General features: G+C 34.5%; 1 protein-coding gene across 3 annotated transcripts in view; it reads right to left on the bottom strand.

Annotated features, from left to right (window-relative positions):
* ROCK1 (Rho associated coiled-coil containing protein kinase 1) overlaps positions 1–18,768 on the bottom strand; it is a 129,538-nt gene that overhangs the window by 14,982 nt on the left and 95,788 nt on the right. For all 3 annotated transcript variants that reach the window (XR_010021481.1, XM_063076855.1, XM_063076854.1), the window contains exons 17-23: positions 18,609–18,715; positions 17,126–17,276; positions 15,069–15,229; positions 12,899–13,083; positions 11,248–11,317; positions 8,485–8,579; positions 1,145–1,310 (exon numbers count right to left, since the gene is read on the bottom strand). Coding sequence is in view for 2 of the 3 variants with exons in the window: in XM_063076855.1 (XP_062932925.1) it covers positions 1,145–1,310; positions 8,485–8,579; positions 11,248–11,317; positions 12,899–13,083; positions 15,069–15,229; positions 17,126–17,276; positions 18,609–18,715 (935 nt within the window). In the remaining variant the exon portion in view is untranslated. The remainder of the gene's footprint in view (positions 1–1,144; positions 1,311–8,484; positions 8,580–11,247; positions 11,318–12,898; positions 13,084–15,068; positions 15,230–17,125; positions 17,277–18,608; positions 18,716–18,768) is intronic.

An 18,768-nucleotide genomic window follows, 5' to 3' on the forward strand; every position in this document is an offset into this window, starting at 1 on the left:
TTCACATTTTCCATAGATGAGTACAGATCAGACACTGCTTAACTACAGAAAATATCTGGTTTCCAGTTATAAATATGTGTATATAATTAAATTCCAAAATATTTAAAAACAATTATTAGCTTCTAAAAATTATTTCAGTGTACACATATAGATATATACTTGAATGAAAGAAAAAAAATGTAATGGGAAGAGAACTAAATGTAATGGAAACTAGAACATTTGTATTTAGTTCTAGCTCTGTCATTAACCTACTGTCTGACCCTGTGAAAGTCATAATCTTTCTGGGCATCAGTTTCTTCATCTGAATAATGATAATGAAAATGACAATAAAAACATTTATTGATTGTCTATATTTAGTAATGTATTTATTGACCATCTTATGTATATTGTTTCACTTAATCCTCATATCAATCATGTGGAATAGGTATTATTATTTCTACTGTATAGAAGAGGAATCTGAGGCTTAGAGAAGTTAAAGCAACTTGCCAGGGCCACACAACATTTTAGGGGCAAAGCTGGGACTTGAACCTAGGCCTGCTTATACCAAAGCACTTGATGGCAGCTTCAGAAGGAAAAAAAAAAAATCTCTCTAACTCCCCTTTTTAGCTTTGTGATTCTACAGTATATTAAATATTATAAACCTCAGAAATAGGTAATTGTAGTATTGGTTTTCTTATAATGGATTTGTAGATTATCCACAAAGAATTTCTCATCCCCAAATGGTTTCTCTGAATCTCCCAGAATTCAGAGAAACTGAATAACTGACCCATAAAATCAATTGCAATGTACGAGTGTGCTTCAAAAAGTTCATGGGAATATTTGTATTATCGTTCAACTTTATTTTCCCACAAACTTTTGAAGTATTATTGTATTAAGAGAATAACAAATGAATTAAAGCTATGCATTTTTTTCACATAAAATAAGATCTACAGCCAGAAAGCCCAATATACTGAATAAGAATATCAATCATTAACAATTGTTTTAGATTATACGAACTATTTTATACATCAATACAGAATGACAACTATATATAAAGTATAGGCAAATACACATGCACACACATTCACCCTAACAGTTTTAAGATGTGACCTGTTTTCATTTAAATCAGTTTTGGTTATATAACTTACCTGACTATCACACTTACCCGACTGACAGTGTGATCTTTATCTGTAATCTCTTGTCTATTTCTAGAAGCAGCTTTTTTGCTTTCTTGGGTCAATTCAAAATACTGTTCTTCCAAAAGCCCTCGAGCCAGCTGCTCAGACTCAGCTTTTGTTTCTGCTAGATCCAACTGAGTAACAAGAGCTTCTCTGCAACAGATTTTTCAGAAAAATGAATATAAACAAATTCAGTTCATTCTTCCAACTTAATCATATGCTTAAAAACACAATTATCTTTAAGTGGTAAAAATAACTAAGTACTTTATTGCTTAAAATAAACTGAATCCATTGCAAACTTTGCTCAAAAGCAATGAATTTAATCTCTCATACTCTGAAAAACTATAAAAGTAAAGAGCTACTTAATCTTCTATCTGCTATTGTGCTTAACTAAGAAAAGGTAATAAAGCAATGGCAAGCAGTCTACTTTTGAAAAGCAATTTGTTGTGGCTTTGGAATGGAAAGCAGCATGGCACAGTGGTAAAGTCACTGGCTGATAAGTCAGGAGGCCAGACCGGTATCCTTATTTCTGTTCTATCACTAATTGGAGAGGGATATTGAACAAGTTCCTTATACTTCCTGGAGCTCAATTTAACCAAATCTATAAAATGAGAGGGTTAAACTAAATTATTTGTGAGGTCCCTTCCAGCTCTGAAATTCAATGACATTACGTAGACATATAAATAGGTTTGGAAACCCCTATGAACTACTCTGGGAATGTTCCTTGGAAATTACACTTTAAAACTTTTCATAATTGACATTCAGACCAGGGTAAGATCACTCCAGTTCACGCTCTTCCCCAAGAGGCTCTCTTGGATGAGCTATTTTGGTCACTATTGTATCACCTGTATACAGTAGGTGCTCAATAAATGTTTTCTGAATCGAATGACTTTCATCTCCTATTTTCTAGTAAGGGAGAATACAAATCAAATTTTCTGCCTCAAGCCTAAAGAGGGAGACATATAGTATTCACCAAAAAAAGAATATTCATTCACTCATTCACCCATTCACCCAACTATTTATTTGAATGTTTACTAAGTGCCAAACCCTGTTCTAGGAATTGAGGCACACAGCAAAAACAAAGTTCCTGCCTTCCCAGAGCACCTATTAGTGGGGTGATACAGACAATTTAAAAATGAACAAGTAATATACAGTATGCCACAGAGAATAATAAAAGATGAAAGGTAGAAAAGGCTGTGAATGTGGTCACTATTTTATTACACAGCGATCAAGGAGACCTCTCTGCTGAGATGATATTAGAGAAGAGATATGAAGGAAGTGAGGGAGTGAGTGATGCAGGTAGCTGGGAATACAGTCCTTTAGGCAGAGGGAACATCAAAAAACAAATGCCCTAAAAATGGTCTGAAGGAAGCTAATGTGAGCAGAGTGAGAGATGGGGGAAGTAGTGAGAGATGTAGTGAGAGAAGTGGAAGAGAGAACAGATATTGTAAGGCTTTCCAAGATAATATAGGAACTTTGGCTTTTATTCTGAGTACTCTGATGTTTTAAAAATATCATTCTGGCTGCTATAGTCAGATCAGATAGTAGGGGAACAATGGCAGAAGGAGGGAATAGCAGTAAGGAGGCTACTGAAGTAATCAAGATTGGATATTATGGTAGTTTGAACCTGGTATAAGTCATGAGAAGTGATCGGATTCGATATAGAATTTTTAGTTACAGCTGGGAAAATTTGTTGATGGACTACATGTAGAGTATATGACAAAAAGAAGAGTTTACAATGACACTAAATTTTTGACTTAAACAACTGGGAATAATAAAATTGCTAATTATTGAAATGAGGAAGACAGGGAGGAGCAGGTTGGCAAGGTGAGGGAATCAGAAAGTTTTTCTGGACATATTAAGTATGGGATATTTATTAAACACACAAAAAGAGATGTCAAACTGATAACTGGATACACAAGTATGAAATTCAGGGAAAAAATGTACTTGTACACTGATGCTATTTAAAGCCACGAGGCTGGATGAGAACAAGTAGGAATGATCCCCTGAGTCCTCTATACTCTAATGGTCTCAGAAATGAGAAGGAATAAAGGAGCAAAGGAGGTTGAAAATAGTAGCCAGTTCAGTAAGAGAAAATAGTGTGTGGTGTCACAGAAGCCAAGCGAAGAAATTTTGTCAAGATCATGACCAATTATTTCAAATGCTGCTGTTAAATAAGGTGAAGACAGAGAACTGACTATTGTCTTCAATGGGAAGCACCAGTGACCTTAAGAAGGATGGGGGTGAGAAGGGGAAGAAGAGTAGAGTGATAAATGCAAGTCTGACTGGATGGAGCTAAAGAGAAAATGGGAGAAGAGGACTGAAGATACCTGGCATGTCACACTTCTCAAGTAAGTGTGCTATAAAAGCAAACAGAAAAGATGGTAGCTGGAAGTGGTTATGCAATTTAAAAAGGATTATTTTTAAAGACAATATTTAACTGTATGTTTTTATAACAATGAGAATAACTATAGATACTTGTATCTGAATTTGATGCAAAGTGGTAACCCGGGATGAAAACTTGTCACTGCTACACTCCAAATGCCTAGAAAATTCTCTGGCTCATAGAAAGTTCTCAGAAATTTTATTTATTTGAATAAATGGATAGATGTGTAACTTTTCCCACTCTGATTTCCTTCCTTCCTATGCCATATTTAAATATGCTCAAGTTTATGCTATCTTTTTTTAAAAGGGCTGTCCTTCACATTCTCTTCCAGCTGCTACTATATCTCCTTGCCCTAACAGCCAAGTCTTGAATTTTTAATTTAACAAATATTTACTGAGCATCACATGTTGCAGGTACAATTCTAGGTGCTAAGCATATACAAATGAATTAGAACTAAGAACAAAACATTTGAAAATTCTGCCACTGAACTTAATGAGCTAGAGGAAGACAACAATAAAAAATATAAGCAAATTCTATATTAGGAGGTGTAGTAAGTAGATTGAATTTATGTCCCCCTAAAACTCATTGAAGCTTGAATTGTGTCCCCCAAGCTTTATGTATTAGAAACTTGGCCCCACTGTGACTGTTAGGAGGTTGGGAAATCCTATTATAGTAATTGAAAGGTGGAGCCTTGAAGAGGTGATTGGACTGTAGGACCATGCAGTAGTGAATGGATTAAAAACAATGGTCAGAGGCATGGTTCTGAGGGCTTTAAGAGGAGAGTCTGTCTGTCTCTTTCTTGCTCTGCTTCCACTTTCTTGCAATGTGAGACCCCTGGGTCACTGTTACCACGACCAGATGGACTTTGTACTTCCCAGCCTCAGAAATTGTAAGCAATAAATGTCGTTTTTCTTCACAAATCACCCAGTTCCATGTATTCTGTTATAAGCTACAAAAATGGACTAATACAGGAGGGGATAGGAGCTACAGAGAAAAATAAAACAGGGAAGGATGCATGAATTGGGCAGCAAGGTAGTGGGTTGGGGATGTTGGCAATTTTAAAAACAGTATTCAGGGAAAGCTTCTCTGAGATAATGTTTAGACCTACATCTGAAGAGGGTAAAGGAGTAAGCTTTGTGGAGGAAAATGTTCCAGGCAGAGGGAAGAACAAGTCCAAAGGCCCTGAGGCAGAAGAGTACCTGGTTTGTGAACAGTAAGAAGGCCAGGGTGGCTGTTGTGTATACCGTTTCTACTTCTACACTTTTTTCTTTCTTTCTTTTTTTTTTAAAAGATGACTGGTAAGGGGATCTTAACCCTTGACTTGGTGTTGTCAGCACCACGCTCACCCCAGTGAGCTAACCGGCCATCCCTATATGGGATCCGAACCCGTGGCCTTGGTGTTATCAGCACCACACTCTCCCGAGTGAGCCACGGGCTGGCCCCACTTTTTTCTTGAAACAGTTTATTCCCCTAGCTTTTGTGATACCCTACTCAGATTTTCTCTTACATTATTGGTAACTTCTTACTTTCCTTTCCTCTGCCCATTCCTTAAAAGTATAGGAGCTAATGGTCTTTCCTCAGCCCTTGTACCTTCTGCTCCTACACTAAGGGTTACAACTTGCTGCCCGGGAGGACCAAATGAGTCTACAAAAGTGTCCTCCACTTCTCCCTCCAGACATACACACACACACTTAAAATAGTTTTGGGTCAATATTTTACATAAAAATCAAATTCCTGGATTCTCTTTAAAAATCAGAAGATCCTGCAATACCGGGCCAGTATTACCATGTGGTAGCAAACTGGTTAGAACTGAAGACATGAAATTTTCGGTTTGTTATAATCCTCACAATTCACACAATGAATGTATCCACACTTAGACTCAACTAACTCCCACCCAGTTACACATATGACCTCATAAGTTCATGAGTTTATAAGCTAAGATACACAATCACCTTAACAAATCTCATCTATCTTAGTGGTTTCAGTATGCAACGATTGTCAAATCAGCCTCAAGTTCATATCTTTCCTCTTCATTCTAAAGCAATAAGCCCAGCTGCCTTGGTATCCATTTCTACTTGAACATCTCATAGGCACCTCAAACTCAATAGGTCTGAAATGGAAATAATTTCCTCTCCCTTCATCTCACAAACTTGGCATTCCCTAACTCAGGAACTAGCACTACTATCAACCTGATCACCTGGTCAGAAACTTGAGAGTCAGCCTGAAAATTTCACTAACCTTTACCACCATGCCTCCAAATCTACAAATTCTACTTCCTTTTTCTTTCCACGCACTTGCCTCTCCCCCTACTACTGCCAACTTCCACTATAATTTTACATTTAGATTATTCCAATGGTTGTATAATTGGACTCCCTGTATCCACATACCTTTACCCTACTCCAATCCATTCTCCACTCTTTAGTCAGAGTGAGCTTTCTGAAACACTTACTTTATCAGTCCCTACCTTAGAATTTTCATTTGTTTATGAAATATTTATTGTATACTTATTCTTTGCAAGGCTCTGATCTAGGTACTGGGATACACAACAGACAACAACAAAAACAAAACTCCCCACTTTTTAAAGTTTGAAACTCTTCAGCATGATATACAGGGCCCTGTGTAATCTGATTTCGGTTTATCTCTCCAGCCCTATCTGTCACAAACTAAAATCATTTGCTCTTCCTCACATCACAGACTAGTTGCTCCCTATATTATCCCCCTTCCCCGTATACCATTCCCTGGCCAATTCTACTTTTCCTTAGTTGTCATCTCTTCTGGGAAATGTTTTCTGAATCCCACATGGTAAGATGAGGTATATTCTTTCAATATGTTCCAATAGCACTATGTCATAGCTGCCATACCTTAACTATATCTGTCTCCTGACTAGATTCTGAAGCACTTGCAGGTAAGAACCATAACTTACTAATAATTATATTGCTGACACGAAGCACAGTACTTAGCACAATAGTGGTTGGTGATCAATACATTTCTCTTAAATAGATAAAACAAGGGCAAACATATCAGTCCTATGAAACAATACAGTATGGAGTGGACTGGGTACCCCCTTCACAGTGAATGCACATACCTGGGATTGCATATTACACTGTGGATACCATACAAATGGTATGCTACAGACCAGACTCTGCAATAGGACTACTGTCACAGAATAATTAGGAAATGTAGCTTTGTGTCTACCTTAGACTCCAATTATGTTATCTGGCTCTGATACTTGACCACCAAATTAACACTGTTGATACCTGATGTGATGCTAAAATTTATGGTAATATACACAGCTTGGTAGTAGATTATTGTCTATTTTGCATTTTTTTTCTGTGGCTGGCCAGTACAGGGATCTGAACCCTGTACTGATGTTGTAACACTGGTGTTATAACACTGTGCTCTAAGCAACTTTGCTAACCAGCTAGCCCTTAAATATTCTAATCAATGTAATCAACTCAATTAAGGCAACTTAATTGCAAAAGAACAACAATTACTACCAAGACATTATGATTCTTAATTTTTAATCAAGTCAACAAGGCTAAACAATGAAAACCCTAACCTAAGTTTATTTATAAAACTGTTAAAAATAAACATAAAATAAGTTATATATTCCAACAAAAAATGAAGAAAGAATGATAAAAGTGGAATATCTCCATTTTGCAACACCTAAGGTATTAAGGATCTAACACTGGGTGTCAATGGTTGCTAACACCACAAATAAAAAGGCAACCAGACATTACAAGGTTATATATGAAGTAATCTTCTCCCTTCTAAAAATCAGATTTGAATCTGATTAAGCAATCAGATCAGGGATGTCCAATAACACTTTTTACAATGATAGAAATGTTATATATCTGTGCTGTGTAATATGGTAGACAACAGCCACATGTAACTATTGTGCACCTGAAATGTGGCTAGTATATACAAGGACTAAAGTTTCACTATTATGAAAATGAATTAAAATTAAAATTTAAAAAAAAAATTTAAATTTAAATGACTGCATGTGGCTAGTGGCTACCATATTGAACAGAGTAGCTCTAGATTTAACTACTGATATGCAGAAAACACAGAGGAAGGGGAGGAATGTTCAACTAACTATGGAAATGGAATCAGCAAAATCACAACAGAGGGAACCTCTACAGGACAAAAGATCCAGTTTCTTCAACAAATAAATATCAGTATAGTAATTACTGTGGTGTTGGGGAGGAAGAGGCATAATTAGGAAGTGAGATACAGTGGGCTTCTGAAATGGATACCAAGGTTCTTTTTATGGGTGGTGGTTATAATGATATTTATCTTATAATTCATAAAACTGTATTTGTTTACTGTTTTCTGTATTTGTTTGCTTCAACAATAGAACAGTTAAAATTTTAAAGATTTCTTTCAAAGGTAGTTAAATGAAAAGAAAAGTTAACAATGTCAGAAAACTAGTTCTGGTGTCGATTTTGACACTATCTAGCTATGAGACCTCAGCTAAATGAGTTACTACCATGTGGGGCTTGTCAGCTCACCTATAAAATGAGATTGTTACACTTAAATAGCTTTATAAGGTTTTCTCCTTCTAAGGCCCTAAACACACATGTAATGGAAATTAACTGACATAATAACACTAAGGGGAAGTACTTAAATACATTTATCTAACTTACTGATGTGCAAATTGAGCATGAATATTTATATAAAAACAGATGTTTGAAGATTGAGAAACCCTTGAAAACAATTCACTCTCAAACAATTTATTGTCACAGTTTAGTAAATCTGTGCAATTGCTACAGTGTTAATTTACTGCATTTTTTTCTTCACCACAATGGTAAATTTCAGCCTAGTCTGATTTGTTCTGAATTAGCCTACTAAATTATGCTATTACCATTCCCATCAGAATAATGGTATACCTACTCACTACCATTATAAACTGATTCTTGTTCTAAAGTAAAATGGACATACTTTTCATTTTGTAGTTCCTGTATTTTCTTTAAATTTTCTCTGTTTTTTTCTTCAATTTCTTCTTTAAGTTCCTTTACCTGGGTTTTATAAAGTGTCTGCAAAATAATTGATAAGAAGAAATAAGTGCCTATGGTAAGTTAAAAAGTTTGGCAGTTTCTTATAAAGCTAAACAATTAACATAAGATTCTACTCCCAAGTATTTACCCATGACAAATGCAAATATATATCCACACACAGTCTGTTAAATGAATTTTCAATACAGCATTATTCACAGGAGCTCCAAACTGGAAACAACCCAGATATCCAATCAACACATGGGTTTAAAAAATTGTGGCATATCTATACTACTCAGCAATAAAAAGGTACAAACTACTGATACATACAACATGAAACATCTAAAAAATATTTTGCTGAGTAATACTATGTCATGTTATAATAGATATTATATAAGTATTATTATTATATAATAATTATATATATATACAATAAATATTATATAGCTATATAATAATAGATATACTAAGTATATAGTATATAATAAATATAATATAAGTAATATTATGCTGAGTAATAAAGAAACCAGGGGCAAAAGAGGACATACTGTGTGATTCCATGCATATGAAATTCTAAAATAGGTGAATATAATCAATGGTGACAGAAAACAAATCAGTTGTTGCCTGCAGATAGAGGTGACTGGGGAAGATTGACTGCAAAGGGCCACAAGGGAAATTTCTGTGGTGAAGAAAATGTTTTACATGTTGGTTATGGTGGTGATCACAAGGGTGTACACATTTGTCAAAACTTATTGACCTATACACTTAAAATGAGTACAATTTACTATATAGAAATCATACTGTAATAAAGTATGTTACAAATTATATTTATTTGGGAAAATATTACATAGAAACTTAGCAAGTACTACTAATTTAAAAGTCAGATCAATTCTTGAAGTGAATAATTTTTTAAAAACCACTTCTCTTCTGGGTGGTTGAGACAGAGTGGATGGTTAAGAGATAAGTAAAAGAAATATCCACAAATAAGATATATCAAATGTTTCATTAAAATACCAATAATATACACTCGTTACAGAACAACGATCTTTACAAAATTCACTAGGCTTTTGCCGACTCTGTCAACAAATATTTAACAGATCAGACCCATATTGGGTTAGGTGCTGGAGGTAGAGTAAACTTCTAGCTCTGATGTCTATTTTTTTTTTTTTTAAACTACCCATTTTTGTCTAACAAATAAGGAGAAGGGGAAAAAAAAAATACCAAGGGCCAGCAAATAGCTGTGAAGAACTACTTTTCTACCACAAACTTAATTATCCCTCTAAGAAATAGCATTTCCCTAGGGGAAAAATACATAAACATCTATGGGAATGCATATGAAGGAAGAATAAGGGCTTGCTCTAGTATAGTGTTTGTAATTTCTAAAGTTAAACAATCCATTTTGCCTTCAGGAACCAGATTCTCATCTCTTTGACTTCAAATACTGATAAAAAGAAAAATAATCTGATTAGAAAGCCCAGATTAAAGACAAATCTAAAATTTGGTTTAAAACAGCTTATCAAACTGAATAACAACTAAGCTAATCCTCTAAAGCAATGGAATAAATCAGAACTCAGAGACAGAGTCAGGTTTTGTATTATTTTCTAGAGGCAAAATCAAGAATCCATAGGAACCATCACAAGTCATTTGACATCCATCCAAAAGTCTGGGTGATTACTCTGGGGAAGCATACAGACAGGAAAGTGTACAGGATACTACAGACAACTTTGCAGAAGTGAGTAGTATGCACCTTGAATAATTAAGGTTATCTGCACTCAGGAATAGATTTTCAACAATACTAAATTTTTTTAAAATTTAAAAACATATTCCAATATTGGCCTAATAAACCAAGAAAGAAAGAAACAAACAAAACAGAAAGTCACCATGTTTATTAGAAGATGAACAGAGTATGGCATCAACATAGCACAAAGCCCTAAATTACGTGAAAATTCTATACAGCTCTAATGGTGTTCAAATTCTTTACTGCAGAAACTATTACTTCCAATATTGTTCACACTTGGTTTCTAGGGCATGTTCACGAGTGTAACCTGAACTCCATGCATTTAATTGCACTGAATAAGGCGTGTAGGGCAGGGGGCTGCCAAGGGAGCAGCTTGATAAACGTTAAGTTGAAATGAAATGGTAGAGCTCAAGTTTGGCAACCAAAAGAAACAAAAAATACAGAGACTCTAATAAAACCTCAAAACATTAGTTGTAAAGGCTCATCAACAGTAGTAGTGAAAATAAGTTGGTCTGCAGCAAATAAGAGTTAGAATTGTTATCTATAGGGAAAAAGCCAAACAGATGCATAAAGTACATATACAGCTAAAACAGGAAAAAGCTCTTAATCATTAGCTATACCTATAGTCAAAGGTCACTGTAATGTGTATACATGAACTAAACATGATAATACTGGCACTTGAAACCACCTGAACTTGCTATTAGGCAAAAAGAATCCTTAACAAAGTCTTCTATTTATAGCTCTACTTTGGTGGCAATTCTAGAAATTTTGCACAAAAATGGTCATTTCCTCACAACATTTACAGATTATGAACTCAGATTCGGAAATGAAATGTAGAGATGGGGATGAAAAGGGAGAAACTCTCTTCATAGCCATTTGAAAAAGAATCACAGTTTGCATAAAAGAATCTAAATACCTTGTTTTAAGTCAGGCTTTGAAACAGTCTGTATGTGAAAAATGATTCTCACTTACCGAGAAATATTGCTCAGCTTCAAGCTGATCTTGTAGCTCCCGCATCTGACCTTCATTTCCTCTGTATTGCCTTCAGATAAAAAGAAAAACAGTAAACTAATGCTCCTATTTATACTAGACTTTTATTTCTGGTTTGTTAAAGTTGCTAAAATAAAAATGGTTTACTAAAATAAAGTTTGTTTTTAAAAAACATACTTCATTATATAGTATTGCTTTACTAATTAATTTGGTCAGGTTACACTGTCTGGTTCTTTCTTGCTCCTTGTAAGATGATGCTATGCAAAGTAGAGGAAACACTTTTCTACTAAAGTTCACTTTCAGGAGAACATTAAGTATAGATCTATTCAAACTGCAAAAATAAAATTGATAGTTTTTCTGGTAAATTTCTGTAAGTAAAGCAATGCCTTGTAGTAAGTAAACAATTAAAAACAGGGGCCACGAAAATATTTAATAAGCAATAATTCTGTACTATATATTATGGCCAATTAAGCACAAGAATGGGGGTGGTAAAAATGAACAATCTGGTAAATAAGTAGGGAAAGCAAGAACAATAAACTGACAAAGGAGCAAGAACACAGATAAAGAGACAACTACATGCATATAATACGCTCATAAACACAACTCACACAGACAGGAACAGACTCAAAAAGACAGAAACATGCAACCCAAAGACACAGAATTTCAAAGATTAATAATTTTATCCACAGCAACTAGGATTTCATATTAGTTAGTAATAGTTTTGTATTTTTAGTATTTAACAAGGCATGTGGTTGATAGAAAGTATACAATAAATATCTGTCGAATGTTGAGTGAAAGTTTTTAGTAGACAAAAAATGTAAAACACGTAACTTGATGAAAATAGTAGCTCTAAAAGGGGAAAAGAATTTCACCAATACAAATCCAACTAAATAAAAAATAACAATTTTATCCAAGAACCAATGTGTTTTAAATGAAGCAGGCAAGTAAGGATATTATGAAGTAACTTCAGAGGATATAAAAACGCATGACTTGGCATAAGACCTATCCGTCTTTGACATTAAATTTTTGAAGCATGTCCTTATACAAATTTTGAAAGCAATACTAACACCTTGCTTTGTCTCCAATTAAGTAAGCAAGGACATTAAATCTCAAGATAAATAAAAAAAGAAAAAAGAATTTGCATTCTGAGATAAAGAAACAAAATGAACAAATAAACAAAAAACCCCACAATATCAACAAGTCTAATTTTAATCTCTAAAATGAAGAAACCATGAACATTTTCTATAAGGTACTGAAGCCTTAATAAAAAGATATTTAATCCTGATTTTTGTAATTCTAGTCTGAAGAAATGTGATGACTTTTGTGTATATGAAAATCGTATGGGAATATTGTGATTCTTCCGTTATAAAGTTACAGTAAATTAAGCAGCTTAAGAATCTCCTTTTTCCCCTCCTTTAAATACCAATATTTTTTATTTAGTGAGTCTGTCCTTCCAAAGCCTGAACTTCCTTGCAAACCTTCTTTGTAAGTAAACTCTTTTATTTCTAAAAGCTTTTTTCTGTCTTGCTTTCACAAACTCTAAGTACATAATCCATACACACATAAAACATCAAACACATAAGCCAACGCTGAACACAAAAAAGAAAGAAATCACATTATTTTCAAGACTTACTTCGTAAGCTGAGCTAACTCAAATTCTAATAATCTCTTTGCTTCCAATAAAGTATTTATCTCCTGTTTCATCTGCTTTTCTAAACCTTTTAAATTGTCTGCCTCAAATGCTTGAGTCTTCAATTCATTTTGTAACAACAGTCGTTTATTTGATTCCTGTTCCAGTTGCAGAGTTAGATTCTTAACCTACGAATGAGAAAAATAATTGAAATATTAAATCTCTTTAATAATTTATTAGACATTATTTGAAATAATACTAATCAAATCTCAAGTACATTATAATTCCTCATACTAATAGAAAATATCAGTATTCTAGAGTCTTCATTGTTTTATGTATTTATTATTACAGATTTACTATAAAGTCAAATTAATTCCCAAATTTCAGACGTGATCTTGTGGGGGGGAAATCTGTTCTTTCTAACACAACAAGCATGGATATTTTGGAGCACGAAGTGAAAATAAATGCCACTTTTGGGGGCACATTCATTCCAAAGAGGTATTAAAATTTACCTCTTCATTCATAAATATTTATGTGCTCTAGTCGACAATCCTCTAAAGCTTACAAAACAAATTGAATGTATATTTCATTAAATTCAACAAATATTTATAAAGTACTTATTGGGTACTGGGATCAATGAACTCAAGATGTTTACAGTGGTTTACAATGTCCTTCATGATCTGCTCTGTCTACTCCTCTAGTCCTATCATTAGCCATTCTCTACAATTCAATCATATTCTTCAGATCCTCAAATGTAACAAACTCTGGGCCGAGCCTGTGGCGCACTTGGTAGAGTGCTGCGCTGGGAGCGCGGCGACGCTCCCGCCGCGGGTTCGGATCCTATATAGGACTGACCGGTGCACTCACTGGCTGAGTGCCGGTCATGAAAAACGACAAAAAAAAAAAAAAAAAAAAAAAAATGTAACAAACTCTCCCTCACTTCACAGTTCTTGCACGTTATTTCTTGTTTTTCCCTCTTCATTTTTTCATTCTTCAGCTCTCAACTTAAATGTCATACCTTTAGCAAGGCCTTCCTTAATTCCCAGGTGTGATTAGTCGTATACCCCTACAGCATTCTGTACTTCCTTTCTAATTATTTGTCATGCTTGTAACTACTATTTTAATATCGGTCTTTCCCTCTGGGTTGTAAGTTCTAAATAAGTCAAGACTATATACCTATCTTATTTACGTGAGAAACCCTAACTCCTAGCACAGCACTAGGCAAATAACAGGTAGTCAAAAATTATGTTTTTAAAATGACCGAATATTATCTTTCAAATTTTCAACATACATTCCTCCTGCATGGTGGCTCCTATAGATATCTCTAATCTCTCTTCTTTCTAGTCAATTCTATATGCCACTACCAGATTAATTTTCCTAAAAGAGTGTTTTCACCTATAGCACCCGTGAAAGTTTTAAGAATTTTAATACTTTGCCTCCCAAGCTTCTCCCATGACTACTCAACATGCCTCTTCTTCTCTGGTCAGATCAAGTTCCTTTTGTCCCTTCTCTACCCATCTTCTTATCCACTCAGTTTTCTTTTATCCATATCTTTACTGATAATGTTCCCTCTACCAACTCCAGCTCTGACTCTCAAACTATCACCTTTTGAGGTCTTACACAACCTCTAAAATCTAGGTAACATCCTACCTCTTTTTGTGAAAGCTTTCCTACTTGCACTCTTAGAATATAAAGTCATTTTATCTATTTATTAACTGCTCTATGAATGTGCCTCCTGTGCTTTCCATAATCTAAGCCAGTTAAGACTGCAGCTTAACACTTTTTTTCCAAAAATTAAGAGTAATGCTCCTATTTAAAGGTACAGGATAACAGGATTCCTTTTAATAAAGAGAGGGTTTTTTGTTTTTGTTTTTGTTTTGTTTTGTTTTGTTTTGTTTTTAAAAAGTCAGTTTCCTCAGGGGAGGAGCTATAACATTTCAGTATAGTTACCAACATAGCACAAAACAGTATAGACCCTACAAAGTGAATGTTTAGTAACTATTTGAAGATGAAAAAAGTCTATGTCCTAGGATGACCATATAGCAGTAAACACAGATACACATGGGTTATTTCATTCAAATCTCTTCCATAGTGTTTAAATTATAGATAATGACTCTCACTTATGATTGCTTCTCTTTTAAAAAATGAACAAAATCAGTACTATTTTTCTTACTTCATCCTCCATCCTTTCTTTATTTTCAGTCAAATGCTCCAGCTTCTGCTGAGATTGTTTTAGATCAACATCTAGCATAGAACATTGTTTTTCAATCTGAACAACCCTATTTTCAGCCTTCTCTCGAGCTTCTCTCTCTTCCTTTAGCTTTTTTTCCATCTCTGTGAAAGTGAAAAGTTACAAACATACATTTAATGAAAGAATACTTTAATACATTTCACTTTACATGGGCTGCAACTTGGTTTCAAATGTCTCTATTATTTTTATCCTGGGACTCTAATAGAACTCTTAATTATAGAAATTCTAACATTATTTGAATTATTTGTACAGCTGGAATCTCTAAAGGAAGGGAGTTATAAAATATAATAAAGGAATAAAATAAAACCTTCTAAATCCAGTCCTTGCTAAATTATTTGAGAGATTATTTGGTTCTATCTTCAGACCAGAAGGTGAAGAGTATAGTTGGAAAGAGAGTGGAGTAACAAAGGAGAAAAACAGAGGAAGGTCAGAAAAAAAAGATGTAGGTCAGTAAAAGCAGAAAAATAAGGTTGCAGTTATTAACCTATACCTTGCGTTATTCCAGAACATTTTCAAGAGGCTTAAGGCTATGATAGGAACTCTAATTTATACAACTCAGATGAACAAGATTCCTAGTAGGATAACACCTCTTTTAATATTACCAGAAGATATTAGTCTACCCTGAGGCTCCTCTTTTGAGATACGGTAACTAAGGTTCTGAGAGGTTAGCTTTTCCACGGTCATGCAACTAGTAAGTTGCACCATTAGGATTCAAACTTAATAAGTCTGCTTTACCAATCTCAGAGAATGCCCTGTAGGTGACAAAATATAAACCATTTTAATGGAACATCATCATCTTTCACCTCAAACTTACAAACTTCAGTGTACCAATACAATCATCACCTCTTAATTCTCTCTAATCAAACACAAATCTATCTACTTATGTTCTGACTTCTGATACCTCTCTCCTGAGCTCCAAATTTATATGCTTATTTAACATCTCCACCTAGATATCTAATAAGGGATGGAAAAAAAACAGTGGTAATGAGTAAGGATCACAGGCTGCTACAATGATTTGTCTATTTGTTTTTAGGATGGGAGAGACTTATACATGTTTACAACAAGAAAGAAGCCAGTGGAGCAGAAAAGGTTAAGAATAAAGAAGAGAAAAAGAAATAAAAAGTTAGGATGAGATAAAGGAGAATGGATCTGAATACAGCTAGAACATATTAACCAGGACAGGAAGAGAATCACCCTCCTCTAAGATGAGAGGAAAGATAATGAAGATGGGCAAAAAGGATAGGACAGATAAGTAAGAGAACTAGATTTCAAGGAGTTCACACTTATGCTTTCATTATTTCTTTGTGAAATGTGAGAAAAGTTCACCAAAACTGAAGTGATAAAGAAATGGCATAAGAAACTTGAGAAGATACATGAGAGTCTGAAAGAAGAAACCAATGAGTGATATGCAAGGGTACTTCAAAAAATTTATGAAAAGACTTGTATTATCTTTTAATTTCATTTTTCCATGAACTTTTTGAATTACCCTTGTATAAAAAAACTGTCAGCTCCACTCAGTTTAGAGATAATACATTTGACTAACACCCACCTAAAGTACTATTTGAAGTGAGGAAAGCAGATTGGTCTGAACTAGAATTGTGTTTGGAGCATAATACAGGGGAAATACAAAGGAATAAGAAATCTGAGTGTACAAAGCAAGATGAATTAACAGGTAATGAGGTCTGGGTGGATCAGGAAGAAAATCAAGGAAGGGGCTGAAAAACAGAGAAAAGAGAATCCACTAACTTTTACAGGGAGTAGAAGGTAGCAGAATGAGGCAACTAGAAGGTGAAATTGTGATTTAAAGAAATGGAAGGTATAAAAAAAGAAAAAAAAGACATCCTTTTCCTGGATCATAATTTCTATGAGTTATACTACTAAAAAATAAAGTACTAAAAAATAAAGTTTTGATCAAAACCAAAATTTTGTAGGTCTTATTTAAAACTAATCTTGTAGAAAATATTAAAACTTATACTTACCACACATTGCAACAGACTTTGCCTCCTCAATTGACTGATGTTTGTCAGTTAAACGAGCTTTGGTTACTTTGTGTTCATTTACCTCTTGCTCTAATCGTTGTTGTAAAGATTTAAGCTTGTAGTTTAAATCTATCTCTAAATTATTCTTTTCCTGTAAAATGGGAATGAGAGTCATGTAATACGCTGTGCAAAAGGTACATTATTAAATCTTACATTATTCAATATCTCACAAGAGACAGATGTCTTGCTTTTAAAATCACAATAAACACATATAATTAAATGCAGAATATCACCTTTTCTTTACCACCCCTCCCCCCCTTCTCATTTGATCATTAACCATGACTGATGGCAGAGCTTGTGGTTATGTTCAGGACAGCTCATTGCTAGGATCGAAAATGAATAAGACAATTCTTCAGTTTATTTTCTAATTTTTGCTACCACTTAAAAAAAATATTAAATTATCACTGTTTACATTTACATCTAAACCCACATTCATTTTGCTTTGACAAAAGGATAAGAAGTGTCCCATGGCAAGTCACTAATATGGGAAGAGAGAACAAGTCAATGTATTCCATTTCTGTTTGAGTACTTCTAACTCTTCCTTCTTTTATCTTATTTCCACATTTACACCAGCTGGGCCATCAAAAAGCTATTCTAATTTTCATGAAGCATGTCCCAAGGACATGATAAATAGTGGCTTTTCTGATAAATTATCTGAAGTTCTACTGAACCTCCAACATTTAAGAGAGGCACTGAAAAAGTGAGAGCTAGATCTGTATACTATCTATTTAATCCTTTTCTTAACAAGGTATGGAACAGAGGGTAACCAATGAAACTTTGGATTATTAAGAAAATTCTGGGCCGACCCCATGGCGCACTCCGGAGAGTGCGGCGCTGGGAGCGCAGCAGTGCTCCCGCCACGGTTCGGATCCTAGATAAGGATGGCCGGGTGCGCTCACTGGCTGAGCGTGGTGCGGCCGGTCACAAAAATGACAAAAAAAAAAAAAAGAAAGAAAGAAAATTCTAAGTGCAATGGCCAATCACTTTAAGTTCTTTTCTACTTTGCTAACTCTTACCAACAAAATGGAACAAACATGCATAGTCCCCTATATACTGATCCTTCGTTTTCCTTCTTCATAAGGCTAGCAAGGATCAGTACCTTCATTTTATCCATGTACAAAGAGAATAGGGGAAAAATTCTTTAAGAAAAGGTATTTCTAAACCAAAGCAATTTGTAATAATCTGCCAACATCTAACATCTAACTTTCCAGGGTAAAAATAAACAAAACAGAATAACAAAACCCCAAATAAGACATGCATACATCCCCTCATAACCGATCAACCAAATGTAAAACATAAAAACGTATAGAAATGTAACTATATAAACATTAGGAATGTTTTACAATACCCTAATAAAACCACCTTACAATCTCTGATAACCAGTAAATGCTATCCCATAATTGGTACATGTTAGATCATTTACCTTTTCTGAGTGATTAAGCATGTCTTGAGCCTCTTTTCTTTCTCCTTCCACTCTTTCAAGATTATGTTTGAGATGCTTCACCTCCTCTTGTAAAGATGTAATTCGAGCTATCAAGTGAGGAAAAAGTTCAAGTCCACAGTCATTGAAAGAAAAATCTTTT

The sequence above is a fragment of the Cynocephalus volans genome, chromosome 13, assembly GCF_027409185.1.
Source record: "Cynocephalus volans isolate mCynVol1 chromosome 13, mCynVol1.pri, whole genome shotgun sequence".
Taxonomy (NCBI): Eukaryota; Metazoa; Chordata; class Mammalia; order Dermoptera; family Cynocephalidae; genus Cynocephalus; species Cynocephalus volans.